The sequence below is a fragment of the Bubalus bubalis genome, chromosome 3 (assembly GCF_019923935.1).
Source record: "Bubalus bubalis isolate 160015118507 breed Murrah chromosome 3, NDDB_SH_1, whole genome shotgun sequence".
Taxonomy (NCBI): domain Eukaryota; kingdom Metazoa; phylum Chordata; class Mammalia; order Artiodactyla; family Bovidae; genus Bubalus; species Bubalus bubalis.
In genome coordinates this window covers 36,655,705-36,671,512 of record NC_059159.1, presented here as the reverse complement: position 1 = coordinate 36,671,512, position 15,808 = coordinate 36,655,705, and the positions used below count along the sequence as shown (strand labels likewise).

Below are 15,808 nucleotides of genomic sequence, written 5' to 3'. Positions count from 1 at the left end.
CTCCAGTGTTCCCCACCCGGCTCTCCGGGCCGAGGTCACGTCAGTCGGCGGAGCTTCCGCCTCCAGGACCCCGCATCCTGCCCTTCAGCGCGGCCGCCCCTTCTGGGACTTCCCGGCAGCCCGTCCCTCCGCCTGGCTCGCGGCCCTGGAAGCCGAGTCCCTCCGGCCAGCGCCCCACCCAGACCCAGACGTGTGCTGACCCCAGGTTCCCGTCCCGACCCCCATCCCCTTAATTGGGAAGCCCCGCCCCGTGCGCAGTGACGTCGGACGCCGCTGTCAGCCGGCGCTGGGGGGGGTCGGTGTGGGGTAGAATGGCCGCTGCCGCCGTCACCCGCGGGACCCCGGGAGGTAAGAGCCGGGGCCTCTCGCCCGTCTCTCCGCCCCCGCGCCAGGGGGCGCAGCTCCACCGCCCGGACGTGGCGCGCCACGCCTGGGACCACCGGCGCTCTCCCGGGTTTGCCCTCACTCCCCGCTTCCGTCCTCCTCCCCCGCGCCAGGGGGCGCCGCTCGGCGCAGGGCCGCACGGCGGACCTGCCGGGCCGGACCGTCCCGGGGACCCCCGCACCCCAGCACCTGCCCTGCCCCTTGCCCGCCACGCGCCCGCGGACTCTGCTCCGCAGCTTCTCCAGGACATCTCTCCGTGCGGCCGGGAGGCGGGACCCTCCCACCTCGGAGCGTCTCCGCTGACCACCGCCCCTCCTGGGGGGGCCGCCCCCAGGCCCGCTCCGCACCCTGGCGGGCTGCCCATCCCGGACTGCGCACCTGCGCCCTAGGGCGGAGTCCTTACCCCAACCCAGGCTCCAGGGCTCACAGTCGTGCTCGGACGGGCCTCTTCCCCCTCTCCATTCCCAGACACCTGGCGGAGCCCGCGCTGAGAGCATCCTCCAGCTTCCATCTGTTCCCCCAGGAGGGTGGGGGCTCAGGCTGGAGCCAGAGTGGTAGATGGGGTAGGATAGGCCTGGAGGCCGAGGGAAGCAGAGGCTTTAGGGATAGAGGTACGGTGGGGTGGACAGGTCGGTCAGCCTCAGGGTGGAGGATGGGTTGACCTGGGCTGGATAGCTGGGTCCTGGGTGTCTACACCAGGTTCTACTCAGGCCCCACCAATCTGGAGGAAAGGGTGGTTAAGATCAGTTGTCAAATCTGCCCTTCCCCTTGGAAAAACCAAAGAGAAGGAACTCAGGGTGTGTCTTTTAAGGCCTAGCTCTCCACCCGGACTTAGAACTCCTGCCTTCCCCCCAACATCCAGGCTCTCATTTGTCAAACCATCCTTCAAGAACCGGATGCTCTGAGTCCTAGCCCCAGGGTCTGACCCCGCCGCAGCTCCAGCCTTGCGAAAGCCAGGGCTGTAAACGCCGGCCCCCCGCCGGCCTTCTCCCCTCCCCCACCCCGCCGGTCTCTTCCTGATTATTCTGTTCTGTTGTGTCTCCCACTCGTGTTGGTTCCTGGCACCGTGTCTGGGTTCTCCCTCTCCTCCACCCCCTGGCTGTACTCTGACATCACAGTCCAGCCCCTTCCTCTGTCTTCCTCAGATATCACGACCCGGCTGTGTACCAGGTCTCCCACCTCATTCTCCTCATCCGTGATAGTGTGGGGGCCTCTGCCATGACCTTGTTCTCTCCCTTCCCAGCACAGACTCCCCCTCCCCCCGGCCCGTCAGGCCGGGGGTGACCTTGCCCCCTGGAGCCCTCACCATGAATACCAAGGACACCACCGAGGTTGCTGGTGAGTTCACAGTCCAGGTTTCCAGGTTGGGCATAGCCTTTTATTTCCCCCAAGCGGTGGTGACCTTCTAATTCTTGGATCCCTGCTCTCCTTGGCATCATTTCATTCACCACCACCACCCCACCCCGCATTCGGCCCTTTTCCCCTGGGCTCTCATTGGGATGTCTCATGCTAAGCCCTCCCTTCTCATCCCCTCTAGAGAACAGCCACCACCTGAAGATATTTCTCCCCAAGAAGCTGCTGGAGTGTCTTCCTCGCTGCCCGCTGCTGCCTCCAGAGCGGCTCCGGTGGAATACAAATGAGGTTTTCTAGGGAGCCGGGGGGATTGGGGCTCAGCAGGGCCTAGTAGGCTGGAGGAGTTCCCCTCTGTGCCTTTCAACACTCTCTAGGCTCTTTGGGGATCACAGGAGAGCTATAAAGACCTGCATCTCATAGGAGCTCACTTCTCCTTGGTATATGCACCTGTGTGTAATATAAATACTACTACTTACAAAGTATTTCCTACAAACAGACCACTGTGCTCATCACTTGTCCTGTGTTATCTCACACAGTCCTCCAGGGATGCCGTTATCCCTGAGGTATAGATGAGGAGGCCCAAGAGGCCAGGCTGAAACTTTGGGAAGGGGACCCCCACCTGAGTGCCTCTTCTCCTCCAGGAGATTGCATCCTACTTGATCACCTTTGAGAAGCATGACGAGTGGCTATCCTGTGCCCCCAAGACAAGGTGAGAAGTTTTGTGAAGATGGGGAGTAGCAGGGGTCCTGGGTTCTGTGTACAGAACTCAAGGCCAGTCCTTCCCTTCTCAGGCCTCAGAATGGCTCCATTATCCTCTACAACCGCAAGAAGGTGAAATACCGGAAGGATGGTTACCTCTGGAAGAAGCGGAAGGATGGGAAGACCACCCGAGAGGACCACATGAAGCTGAAGGTCCAGGGCATGGAGGTAAGCAAGGCCTCCAGCACACCAGCCCTGGCCCCCGCTTTTCCCCGTGAGCTGGGTTCCAGCTCTGCCAGGGCTTGATGACCTTCTCTGCCTACCACCCTCCCAGTCACTCTTCGCTTCTCACTCACTTTGGATCAGCTGGGTGGTTGCTCAGCCCACTCTCTGCTTTCCCTCCATGACCCAATTCTCCAGGACTTAGGCCATGCCTCCCCCTGGAGGCCGCAGATGCCCAATCCCCTCACTTCTCTTGCATTTCCCGTAGGGGTCTGACAGTACTTAGTACCTCAAAGCACAGGTTTCTCTTCTCTCAAATCATTGCTCCTCATCTCAGATGTGTTATTGCCCAGCCCTCTGATTTCTGGATAGTCCCATGTCTCAAATCTGGTACTTGTTGTAAGGTCCTGGCCCCACTGTCCCCTCCTCTTCACCGCGGGGTGACTTGGGTGCTGGGTTTTGAAAGGTGTGGGGAATAGATGGGGGTGGGTAAGGGTTAAAGAGGAACTGGTGGCAAGATTGGGATTCCTGCAAAGGGACTGAACAGAGGAAGAGTTGGGGAGCAGACTAGCCCTCCCCCCACCCCAGCCTGTCTCCTGGCAGTGTCTCTATGGCTGCTACGTTCACTCTTCCATCGTCCCCACATTCCATCGGCGCTGCTACTGGCTGCTCCAGGTGAGGACGGAAGGGCTCGGGGAGACAGAGTCTACCTGGCTCTTTGAGGGAGGTGGGGGTCTGCGGAATGAAGGGGAAGGATGACGAGGTTCTGAGTGTGGAAAGGAGACTGGGAAGAAGAGAAAGGGGTTTGGGGATGGAGAGAGCCAGAACTTGGGAGGGTGAGGCTAGGGGTGCCTGGGGAGAAAATGAGGACTAGGAGGCCAAGTCCCTGGACATCAGGACCCTATAGCGCTCTGTGTGTACCCTTGTGCCCGCAGAACCCTGACATCGTGCTTGTGCACTACCTGAACGTTCCAGCCCTGGAGGACTGTGGAAAGGGCTGCAGCCCCATCTTTTGTTCCATCAGCAGCGACCGCCGAGAGTGGCTAAAGTGGTCCCGGGAGGAGCTCTTGGGACAGCTGAAGCCCATGTGTAAGGCAACAGGGCCAGGACAGAGCTCCAAGGGGAGAGTGGACCCAGGGGCCTCCCATGGCAGCAAGTTTCTATACTCAGGAGCCTGTGGGGTGACCATGTCGCCCCAAGCCAGGAGGCTTCTTTCCTGGGTGGGTGGGTGGGTACCAGGGTTCCTGGTGTGATCTAAGGTGTTCGACTATGGAGGGGAGCTGTGAGCTCCAGGTAGGAGCAGTCTGGGGGCTTCTGGCCACTGTTCCTCTGGCTGGAAGTCTCAGAGCATCTCAGGTGCTTGGGGGAGCCATCAGAGTTCTTTGGGGCTTATTTTGTAGGGGGTCCCACAGCACTTCCCCCCAACTCTCCTCCAGTTCATGGCATCAAGTGGAGCTGTGGAAATGGGACAGAGGAGTTCTCCGTAGAGCAGCTGGTGCAGCAGATCCTAGACACCCACCCGACCAAGCCTGCACCCCGAACCCACGCCTGTCTCTGCAGTGGGGGCCTTGGTGAGTGACCCTGGCCTTGGAACCTTCCGCCCTCCTTGCTGGTCTGGCCTTACTCACACCAGGGGGGTATCTGTCTTGTTGGGATTTGCGTGCTTATTTGCATGACTTTTGCATGTTCCAGAAAGATGGGCCAGATGAGCAGAGGCCTTCCTGTCTGCATACCGTCTAGTTCCTTTTACTTATTCCTGGCAGCCTGGGCTCTCTGTCTGCTTTCTTCCTTTAGCAGTTCCTGGCCACCCCAGCACTACTGCTTACACACAGGCTTAGCCTTATTCTTAGTTGGCACCCGCGTGGTTCTGTTCTTTTGTCCTTTTTCTATGCTTTTACCTATTGCTCTCAGCTATTCCCCCAAGCCCTGGATCCTCCCTTGCAGTGTTCCTCCAAGGGGGAGGGTGGGGGAGGAGAAATATTTCTGCCGCCTCCCAGTGGCCACAAGCAGTATGACACCTCTGGTATGTAGTGACTTCTCGGGAAATACATGACAGCTTCCAGCAAGGGAGGGCTGGAGAGAGATGTGTCTTACCCCTTCTCTCCCCACCACCCCTTCCACTCCAGGTTCTGGGAGCCTTACTCACAAATGCAGCAGCACGAAACACCGCATCATCTCTCCCAAAGTGGAGCCCCGAGCTTTAACCCTGACCTCTGTCCCCCACCCCCATCCCCCTGAGCCGCCTCCACTGATAGCCCCGCTTCCCCCGGAGCTCCCTAAGGCACATACCTCCCCATCTTCCTCTTCCTCTTCCTCCTCTTCCTCCGGCTTTGCGGAACCCCTAGAGATCAGACCGAGCCCTCCAACCTCCCGAGGGGGTTCTTCCAGAGGAGGCACCGCCATCCTCCTCCTGACAGGACTGGAGCAGCGAGCCGGGGGCTTGACACCCACCAGGCACTTGGCTCCACAGGCCGATCCGAGGCCTCCCATGAGCCTGGCTGTGGTTGTGGGCTCTGAGCCCTCGGCCCCACCAGCCCCTCCGAGCCCTGCCTTTGATCCTGATCGTTTTCTCAACAGCCCACAGAGGGGCCAGACATATGGAGGGGGCCAGGGGGTGAGCCCAGACTTCCCCGAGGCCGAGGCCGCCCATACCCCCTGTCCAGCGCTCGAGCCTGCTGCTGCCCTGGAGCCCCAGGTGGCCACTCGGGGTCTCCCTCCACAGTCTGGAGCAGGCGGGAGAAGGGGAAACTGCTTCTTCATTCAGGATGATGACAGTGGAGAGGAGCTCAAGGCCCAGGGGGCTGCCCCACCTGTACCTTCACCCCCTCCTTCACCCCCACCCTCACCTGCCCCTTTGGAGCCATCGGGCAGAGTAGGAAGAGGGGAGGCCTTGTTTGGAGGAGCTGGGGGGGGCAGCGAACTGGAGCCCTTCAGTCTCTCATCATTCCCGGACCTCATGGGAGAACTCATCAGTGACGAAGCTCCGAGTGGCCCTGCCCCCGCCCCCCAGCTCTCTCCTGCTCTCAGCACCATCACAGACTTCTCCCCAGAGTGGTCCTACCCAGAGGTGAGTCTCAGACCTCTCCTTCCTCCTGCATCCCTTTTACCCTGTGGCCTGTGACCTAATTTCTCTTAGCATCCATGGCTGCTTAGTTCTCTTCCCAGCCTCTATCTTTACATAGAGTGTAGCTTCTTAACGGTTTTCACAGGCCTTCTTAACTACCCCTTTTTTCCTCCCTCCTCCTTCTACATGTGACTTGTGGTTGTGTGAGTCCCTTAAGTGCCCGGGGGACTTTATTCCTTTGGTGACTGGGTGGGGTGGGGAGGGCCTGGGACAGTTCAGCCTGAAGAAGAGAAAACCCAACTGGGATGTGATGGCAGACTTTGAGAAGCTGAAAGACTGTATTCAGCAGTGAAGTTCTGCTTTGTACTGCCCCAGAGATAGAAAGCAGGAACTTCTGTAGGGGTACCAGGGGGCCCCAAGAAAAGACTTCCTCCCAGTGATAGCTATCTGCAAATGGGATGGTAGCCTTGGGAGAGGCAATGAGTTCCCCGTTTCTAGCAGATTCAAGTAGAGGGCAGGAGTGTGGGGAGAAAGGACAATGGATCTCACTCCACTTCATGTCCAGTCTCTGTACCGCAGACCCTGGGGTGTACAGAGAGCAATAGGTCCTCTCTTAGGGTCTGAATGAATGAAGGAGTGAGTAATTGTACCCAGCAGAGAGAGCCCCCAGTCACATGGCTCTCTGACTTCTGCCTGCAGGGTGGGGTCAAGGTGCTTATCACAGGACCTTGGACAGAGGCCGCTGAGCATTACTCCTGTGTCTTTGATCACATCGCCGTGCCAGCCTCACTCGTCCAGCCTGGTGTCTTACGCTGCTACTGTCCCGGTATGGGGACTGGGGGTGGTAGAAGGGACAGAAGACATGACTGTTAGGACTCCCAGGAAGCACTAGGAGCAAATGTATTGGGTTGTTCCTGAGAACGTAACCACCTCAACCAGTCCTGGGGCTGAGCCTGGTGGTTGCCCCCCCCACCACTGCCCTCCAGCAGGCAGATGAGTCTGAGCTGAAGTGTCAGAGGTCTAGATTCTAATCCAAGAAATCTGCTGAGCTGATGGGTGATCTTGAATAAGCCTACTCCTTTCATAGGACCTTGGCCTCCCCTTCTGTAAGATCAGCCATTAGACCCAAGGGGACTCTGATGGCTCTCCAGACCCACTGACTCCAGTCCAGGGAGAGTCTCTTGGGAGAATGAGAAGGGAGAAATGTTGGTCTCCTCCAACCAGTTCTGAGACTGAGGGACATTGGCTTCAAGACCTGTGCTGTCCAGTATGGTAGCCATGAGCCACGTGTGCCTATTGAAATTAATAGTTAAGATTAAATGAAGTTTCAAATTCAGCTCTGCCATCACACTAACCACATTTTGGTGCTCAGTGACCACATGTGCTCGTGCCCCCGCAGGGGACAGTGCAGATGCAGGATGTCTCCAACACTGAGGAAAGTTCTTTTGGACAGCACTGGTCTGGATGTCATTGCCAAGATTCATCTCTGCCCTTTGCCACCCGCTTTGCCCCTCACCTGACACTCAGCAGCGTTGCTGTGGGACCCCAAGCACCACTGGAATGACACGCCGACAGCTCTGCTCTCTGTCGGCGTGTCCTCCCCGAGTCTCAGCAGCCCTGTTCAGTGGTAGATAGCAGGAGAGGGGCTGAGGCCAGAGACGCTGGGAATTAGGGGTCTCAGCCTCTAAGCTTGGGACCAGGGCCTGGTGGCTTTATCCTCAAGGCTATAGATATTGAGATCCTGGGACACCGCACTCACTTGACCCTGTTGGTGAGCAGCTAATTCCTTTCCCCCATCTGGACCTTGATCTTAGGAGATAAGAGATTTTACCATCATCAAATTGTTTATATGTAGAGGTATCTCTACACACCTACCTCCATCTGGCTCAGTCAGTAAAAAATCTGCCTGCAATGCAGAAGACCTGGGTTCTATTCCTGGCTCAGGGAGATTCCCTGGAGAAGGAAATGGCAACCCACTCCAGTACTCTTGCCTGGAAAGTCCCACGGAAAGAGGAGCCTGGAGGGCTACAGTCCATGGGGTCACAAGAGTCAGACACAACTTGGTTGACTAAACCACCCATAGGTATCTCTTGACTCTGTTTCTATGCCTTGGTGCTGAACAATATCCTTAACTACAGGGTCTAGAACCCAAGGGGTCTCTGGCCCAGAGGAGCTATTAAGTTCTCAAATAAAGGGATTCCCTCCCCACTTAGAGCCAAGGCCACTGGAGCCAGGGGCCTCTGGGGCCACAACAGGGCAGGTAGGGGAGGTGGATGTGGAAGGACCACCTGTGGCTCTGGTGGAGGAGCCCAGGAAAGAGAGCCATCTCGCTGATCCTTGCCCTCCCCAGCCCATGAAGTTGGGCTGGTGTCTCTGCAGGTGGCAGGGCGTGAGGGGCCCCTTTCTGCATCTGTGCTCTTTGAGTATCGAGCCCGCCGATTCCTGTCACTGCCTAGTACTCAGCTTGACTGGCTGTCACTGGACGGTAAGTTCCTAACCCTCTACCCCACCGCCTTTGAGCATGACATGTTCCTAGGCCCATCTGGACGCTGGTGGCCACTGCCTTGCCCCCACTGTACCCCTCTTCCCAACTCCTGCTTCCTTGCTCATTTCTGAAGGAGCAGATTTCCTTCACTTCCTCTTCCCTGTAAACCTTGGAGGCGGCTTTGTCCCAGCACTTGTCCTGTCCATAGGAAGGGATCAAGGTCATGGGTGGGGCCGGACAGTGCAGAGCAACAAACATGGGATATACAAGAGTGTGTATGTGCCTCCTGCTGCTGCTGCTGCTGCTGCTAAGTCGCTTCAGTCGTGTCCGACTCTGTGCGACCCCATGGACTGCAGCCTACCAGGCTCCTCCATCCATGGGATTTTCCAGGCAAGAGTACTGGAGTGGGTTGCCATTGCCTTCTCCGTATATGTGCCTACACAATATATTTAAACTTTCCTATGGTTTTTCCCTCTAGTTATAAAGACAGGCATTAATTATAGAAAATTTTGAAGTTACAGAAAAGCACAAAGTAGAAAATGAAAATTCCCTGTAACAATGCTCAATAAATACACCACTTTTAATATATCTTTTTATATACAGAGATGCACATACATACACATGTGTGTACGTGTGTGTGTATTTGTTTATATCCAGAGCTGTTTGTCCCCTTTACTGGTTATCCCTCGTGTGGCTTTCAGAATTGTTTCTGCACCTGCTTCTTTCTTGAGGTTTGCATGTCTCCGTTTCCTCCTGTTTAACCTGTGCTTTACCATCTCTCCTGTATGTCTCCTACCTCTCTCATCTCTCCATTCCTCCTTGGATTTTTGTCTTCACTTTCCTTCTTCATTCCCTATTGCTTGTTCGTTCTACATCCCCAGTTCTCCTTTGCCCTTTTTCTCTCCTCTCCTTCCCCTTGTTTGTCTTCCCCTCTCTGCTCTCATACCTGAGTCTCTGCTCAGAGCTCTTTACCCTCCTCCCCACCATCCCCTCTCTACCTTCTTGCCCGTCTGTCCTGGCATCTCAAAACATCCCCAGCCTCCACCTGTTTGTTTTCCCACGGCTCTGACCCCCTTCTGCCTCCCCTCCTCATCCTTTTGTGATCTCAGGAGAGGACAGATATAGCTTGGGATGTGTGCATTTGTGCATGGGGTGGGGGAGGAGGAGAAATGGACTTGGCCATCCATCTCTGTCACCTCCCCTCCCCGCCATCCTCTTTGTGGACAGCTGCGGGGGGCCAGGAGGAGGGGGTGGTGCTTTTCAAATCAGTCTCTGAGTTCTTTGGGGCAGCGATTAACAGAGAGGAGGGACCCTGAAGTCCTTCAGCCCCAGCATGGGGGACAAAGGTAGTGTCTGCGGCAAGAAGGAACAAAATAAGCCACCTGGGAGTATGCGTATGTGCATGCACGTATGTGTGAGAGATCTGGGGCGCGCGTTTGTGTGTGTGTGTGTGTGTGTGAGACAGAGAGAGAAAGATCTGGGGCAACTGGGGCTGGACACCCAGCGAGGAGTCCTACAGTCTCTGTGTCTTGAAGGACACAGTCTTGGTTCTGCATTCAGGTCCTAGGTGGACACGTGGTATGAAGAGCCCTAGACTGAGGACTGGTCCTGGGGGGCTCTATTCGGAAGGTGGAGGAGGGGAGGGTAAAGGGCCGTTGTATGGAGAAGAGGAAAGGCTATGCTTGTGTCTTCGTCACTCAGACCCTGGGACAGGATCTGACTTTGTTGCCCAGGGCATCCCCTGGACCCTGCCCAGTGAGCTCCCCCATGCCCACTCCTCTTCCCCCCAGACAACCAGTTCCGGATGTCCATCCTGGAGCGACTGGAGCAGATGGAGAAGCGGATGGCAGAGATCGCAGCAGCTGGGCAGGCCCCCTGCCAGGCTCCTGACACCCCTCCAATTCAGGTACATCCATGAGGGCACTCTACAGTGAGGAGCAGGGGGAGGGTCTTCCTGTAGAAATCAGCTCTACTGTGTGACTCCCCTCACTGTCCAGGTCCCAGCCAGTCCCCTTCCCTTCTCTGTGACATCACCCTGCTCCCACCCCCACCCTGTGGCAGGAGTGGCTATTCTGGGCACCCTCTTGGCATGACAAGCTTCAGACTATTTCTGGTCTGAAGGAGGGTGGAGGTGAGGGTGGGGGAGGGGATCCAAGAAGTCGGGGCTCAGCACTCTGAGGGTTCCAGGTCTCTGAGAAAAGAAGGCTGGAGAGGACTCTAGGTTCTGAGGGGGAGAAGCCATCTGTGGATATGGCACTGATCTGAGCCAAAGTGAAAGCACCACATGGGCATGCAGGCATGAGGTCTGGCTGCTGGAGAAAGCTGCCTGAGGGACAGGGAGGACTGACCAGCCATCAGAGGTCAGGGTAGTGGGAGCCTAAAATGGGAATTGTAGGGAGGGGGCAGAATTGGAAGCTGAGAGGACAGGGGTGGGGTGGCTAAGGCCATCCCAGGCTGGGGATGCTCAGGTCTCTGCCTGAGGGTGTGTGCACCGCAGGATGAAGGCCAGGGGCCTGGGTTCGAGGCCCGGGTGGTGGTCCTGGTAGAGAACATGATCCCACGCTCCACCTGGAGGGGTCCTGAGCGTCTGGCCCATGGAAGCCCTTTCCGAGGCATGAGCCTTCTGCACCTGGCTGCTGCCCAGGGCTATGCCCGCCTCATCGAGACACTGAGCCAGTGGCGGTGAGCTGGGGTTGGTGGGAGTTGGGGTAGGAGGGTGTCAGGGACTGAGGAGGAACTGGAGGCCTGCCATGGGAGCTGGGGTCACTGTGGGAAGGAAGAGGGGCTGGAACAGGGTTTGCACTTGGGGGAGTTTTAATGTCCTCTGACTTACAATGCTGACTTCTTGACCTCCTTATAATCATTAATCTCTTTGATTACTCATCCTGCTGACCTTAGTGCTTGCCAGCCCCTTCAATTCCGAAGTTCCTACTGGGCCCCCTTTATCCCTAACTGGGCTCCACTGTCCCTTTCCCAAACCCTCCAGGAGTGTGGAGACAGGAAGCCTGGACTTGGAGCAAGAGGTTGACCCACTCAATGTGGACCACTTCTCTTGCACCCCTCTGGTGAGGATGCTGGTTCCTAGTGCACGTGAACAATGGGAAACGGGAGCAGTTCTTCACAGAGAAGATCGTTTGGGGGATGCAGGGAAGGAGTAAGGCTAGGCCCATGCCTTACCTCCACTTCTGCCCTCTTCTCAGATGTGGGCTTGTGCCCTGGGCCATCTGGAGGCTGCTGTGCTCCTCTTCCGTTGGAACAGACAGGCGCTGAGCATTCCTGACTCTCTGGGCCGCCTGCCCCTATCCGTGGCTCATTCCCGGGGTCATGTGCGCCTCGCCCGCTGCCTGGAGGAACTGCAAAGACAGGAAGCTTCTTCTGAGCCCCCACCTGCCCTGTCTCCACCCTCCTCCAGCCCCGACACTGGTGAGGGTTTAAGGGGAATGCGGGTGGAAGCACAGGCCAGGGGAAAGCTAGAGGGTGGGAGACAGTGCAAGGAGAGAGGAGGTTGTAGGGATGGGGAGGTAAGAGCAGCAAGGCCAGGGAGATGGAGAGTGAGGAGGGGGCAAGTGGCGCCTTATGCTCACACCCCCTTCTCTCCCCTTGCAGGCCTGAGCAGTGTCTCCTCACCTTCAGAGCTCTCGGATGGCACTTTCTCCGTCACATCGGCCTATTCTAGCGCCCCAGATGGGAGTCCTCCCCCTGTTCCTCTGCCAGCCTCTGAGATGACTATGGAGATGGTCCCAGGCCAGCTCTCCTCTGGTGCCCCAGAGGCCCCCCTATTCCTCATGGACTATGAAGCCACCAACCCGAGAGGGCCCCCACCCTCGCCGCCACCTCTCCCACCAGCCCTGGACGGCGGGGCTGCTCCCGAGGAAGCCGATAGTCCACCAGCTGTGGATGTGATCCCGGTACCACTTAGGTGGAGGGCTCCAAGCAGAGGGGGGTGCAGGGCTGGGGTGACGCCAGCCACCACATGAAACAAGCAGAGCCGGGTGGCAGTTTGGGAAGAAGGGGTCATTTACCCTCATTTGGGGACAGGCAAGGTAACCCTCTGTTTAAGCTTCTGTCAGAGCTTGGGATTCAGAAGTCATGAGGCTTCAGAGGTTAAAATTCTGGAGAATATCTTCAATTAGAGCTGGGTGGTAGGGGTTACCTGTTGTTCCATAAAGGGACAAGAGCGATGGCAGGAAGTGGGGAGGACGGAGGAGCAGAGAGGTCGGCAAGATGGAAGCGGAAGTGTCTGGCACTAACCAGGGGGCAGGGGGAGGCTTGCACATAGTAAGAGCTAAGAGTCTTGTAGAGTGAATGAACCCATGATAGAGTGGAGAGTGGCTCTTCAAGTGCATCAGTCTGCTTCTCTGCTAGGGCCTGGGACATACCTGCTTTAGAGAGAGACTAAGGGATTAACCGGGGAGCACTAAAGTGCAACAGATTTAGAGAACACCACACGGTAGGCGCCTTTATGTGAGACCAGCAGAAAGTGCTGCAGGCTGCAGGGCTGGAGCAGAGGCAAGGCTGGAGCTATTCAATAAGGTGTCATGTGATTGGCAAGCGCTTAGCTGATTCTTGGCGAGTTCGAGGAGGGGGTGGCAGACATGGCCAAGTTTGTGGGAGCTGGCATGGGCCAGGCTGGGTGGGACTGTGGGCAGTCAGCCTGGAAGGCCAAGCCCTTCATTCGCCCAGCTTCTGAATCCCCATGTGCTGTACGTCCTTCCTAGCCTTTGTTTTCCATGTCGTCTCAACACAGGGCTGTACTGAGTGGGACCCCAAGGAGTGTAAATGAACCTGGAACACTGGCCAAGAAAGACAGGGTTAATGGGGGCAGCCATCCATGAGGCCTCATCGTCTGGGTCTGATAGGAGAAAGATAGGAAGTGAACTTATGCTATGGCCTTGGCAGAGCAAGAACAGCTGGGGGGCCCCTCAAGGTTCACCCAGCTTCTCCTTCATCCAGGTTGACATGATCTCACTGGCCAAGCAGATCATTGAAGCCACACCAGAGCGGATTAAACGAGAGGACTTCGTTGGGCTGTCTGAGGCTGGAGCCACAATACGGGAGAGGACGGGAGCGGTGGGGCTCAGTGAGACCATGTCCTGGCTGGCCAGCTACCTGGAGAATGTGGACCATTTCCCCAGCTCAGCCCCTCCAAGGTGACCAGCTTAGGACAAAGCCTCCAGATCCTTCAAAGGAACATGGGAGGGATAGAGTGAGGGAAGAAGCTGCACTATGGCCAGAGCCTTTGAGGAAGGGATTGGCACTGGCTGGCGAGCTCTGAAGTCACTCTCCAGACCCTGTTACTGGGGCTCTGCCTTCAGAGCAGCACCCAGGTGGGAGAAGAGGGACTTCAGATGTCCAGGACATCCTTTATCCCTGTGCCCTACAGCGAGCTGCCATTTGAGCGGGGTCGCCTGGCTGTCCCTCCAGCACCTTCCTGGGCAGAGTTTCTCTCCGCATCTGCCAGTGGCAAGATGGAGAGTGACTTTGCCCTGCTGACCCTGTCGGATCATGAGCAGCGGGAACTGTACGAGGCAGCCCGAGTCATCCAGACAGCCTTCCGAAAATACAAGGTCGGGGGCTTGGGGGCTTCAGGGGATGAATTACACAATCTTGAGTGGGGAGGTGATGGGTTCCCAGGACTGTGGGGGGGACAGCAATCATCCAGAGATCTGGGGTAGGGTGAAGGGTCAAGGGACCCCAGGCACGTTGGAAGAGCAGGTCAGATGTCAGGTGGGCAATTCCTAACCGATCCAGGTGCTGAGACTTCCTTCTTGCCACTTAGGGCCGGCGGCTGAAGGAACAGCAGGAGGTAGCTGCTGCTGTGATCCAGCGCTGTTACCGGAAGTACAAACAGGTGAGGCTGTCCTCTCTTGAAAGCATACCCACCAACCCACACAGGCACCCACTCATCCCATCCCAGAGCATCCAGAATGCTGCAGGAGCCCTAACTCCCCTTTTCTCTCCACAAGCTGACCTGGATTGCACTTAAGGTATTAGGCATGAGACCTGGGTGTGAGGCTGTCTGTGATGATTCAGCCTTTCCTTCCGTGAGCGTGTGGATTAGAGAAAGAGATTTGCATCGACTCAACTTGAAACGGGGTGAGGGGTGACCCTTAGGGGTCTGGGTCTCTGTCCCTCCATGTCAGCCCCTGCCCTTCCTCCCCACCCCTGCAGTTTGCACTCTATAAGAAGATGACCCAGGCGGCCATCCTGATCCAGAGCAAGTTCCGAAGCTACTACGAACAGAAGCGATTTCAGCAGAGCCGCCGAGCAGCAGTCCTCATCCAGCAGCGCTACCGCTCCTACCGCCGCCGGCCCCCGGGGACCCTGCCTGCCCGCAACAAGTACGGCCCCAACCCTCCAGCCCTCAGTGCACACCCACTGTGTCCATGGCCACTGCCCACGGGCTCCCAACTCATCATCCTGCTCCTCCCCGACCCTTGCCCTGCCAAGGTCCCTAAGGGGCGGAGGGCAGGTGATTCCTGAGTGTCCTGTGCGGTCTCATCTCTTCTTCCTTCCACCAGAGGCTCCTTTCTCACCAAGAAGCAGGACCAGGCAGCCCGGAAGATCATGCGATTCCTGCGGCGCTGCCGACACAGGTGTTGCCCTTTCCCTCAGTGGGGAGGACTGGGCCCCGCCGCCGCCTCCCCATCCCACCGCCCTAATCGTCCGGTCTCCTCTGACTCATTCCTTGTCTCTCCACAGGATGAGGGAACTGAAGCAGAACCAGGAGCTGGAAGGGCTTCCCCAACCCGGGCTGGCCACCTGACCTCTCCACTGCCTTTCTCATCACCCTGGGGGCCGCTTCTTGCAGTCTTAACAGGGAGAGGGCTCTCTGGGGGAGGGGGAGCCCCCTGTCGGCAGCTTTCCCGTCACTTCTGTGCTAGCCCGTCCTGGGTCTCCACCCCCCCACCCCTCCGAAGTGCTGAACTCCCTCTCCCACCCTGCCTCCTCCTCTTCCCTCCGGGTCGCACTCCCTTCTCTTAGTCCCCGGCTCCAGAAGACCCATGCCCCACATACCTGCATCTTCAGCTGTGACCTCCGGAGCCCTGCCTGCCCCTTCTCCACAGCTCCCTCCCTGCCTGTGCCCACCTCGGCCCCTTCCTGACTTGCCTTATTTATTTGTTCGACGCGTCTCTGAATGTATCCGCCTCGGTCCCACCTCTGCCTTCGCTACGCGCGCGCCCCTCGTGTTTCAGGGCTGACCGTGCCCCCACCCCGACTCCGCATGTTTGCGTCTTGTTTCCTCCCTTTCTGGCCCTGTCTTTCCCCGTCAACTGACCGACTCCGGCCACCAATCTCGGGGCCAAAGGGGGGCTGTATATAGAAACGCGCTGCGGAGTCCTGCCCCGTCCCCGAGGGGAGGGGCCTTGTACATAATGTAACATACAGAGTATAGTGAAGAATCTATTTAAGGCGCCGCAGGGAGGGCTGCACGGCCGGGCTTGTGGTTCCTGGCGCGGCGGGAGCCTCCTGCCGGCTCCACGAGCACTTTCTACTTGTGCATGGGCTTGGTTTCTAAGAATTGCCATTAAACATCGCTGCACCAGCCAGCCTCCGGCCTCTGTCTGCGGGCGGCGGGGAGGGGCGGGGCCCCGGCCAGC

General features: G+C 57.6%; 1 protein-coding gene across 8 annotated transcripts; it reads left to right on the top strand.

Moving 5' to 3' along the window:
• Positions 1-191: 191 nt before the first annotated feature.
• On the top strand, positions 192-15,753 carry CAMTA2 (calmodulin binding transcription activator 2). 8 transcript variants are annotated; one of them, XM_006060048.2, is made up of 23 exons: positions 192-348; positions 1,628-1,722; positions 1,922-2,025; positions 2,379-2,446; positions 2,529-2,664; positions 3,262-3,333; positions 3,594-3,747; positions 4,095-4,229; positions 4,785-5,725; positions 6,422-6,548; positions 8,073-8,207; positions 9,998-10,113; positions 10,705-10,889; positions 11,194-11,272; positions 11,408-11,630; positions 11,814-12,115; positions 13,161-13,357; positions 13,591-13,774; positions 13,987-14,058; positions 14,174-14,194; positions 14,379-14,548; positions 14,729-14,803; positions 14,910-15,753. In XM_006060048.2, exons 2-23 carry the CDS (start codon positions 1,692-1,694, stop codon positions 14,971-14,973), a joined length of 3,591 nt encoding a protein of 1,196 aa, XP_006060110.1. In that variant the 5' UTR covers positions 192-348; positions 1,628-1,691; the 3' UTR covers positions 14,974-15,753. The 8 variants fall into 8 exon arrangements, with proteins under 8 accessions (XP_006060110.1, XP_025136536.1, XP_006060112.1 ...); XM_025280751.1 differs by having other exon boundaries at positions 3,247-3,333; XM_044939392.1 differs by lacking the exon at positions 192-348 and adding an exon at positions 487-995 and having other exon boundaries at positions 3,247-3,333.
• Positions 15,754-15,808: the final 55 nt, after the last annotated feature.

Excerpts from the sequence above, each read along its gene's own strand:
- CAMTA2 (XM_006060051.2), top strand. The coding sequence starts at position 1,692 with ATGAATACCAAGGACACCACCGAGGTTGCTG. Across the intron at positions 3,748-4,094 it reads GGGACAGCTGAAGCCCATGT|TTCATGGCATCAAGTGGAGC; the intron begins GTAAGGCAACAG and ends ACTCTCCTCCAG. Across the intron at positions 10,114-10,704 it reads CTGACACCCCTCCAATTCAG|GATGAAGGCCAGGGGCCTGG; the intron begins GTACATCCATGA and ends TGTGCACCGCAG.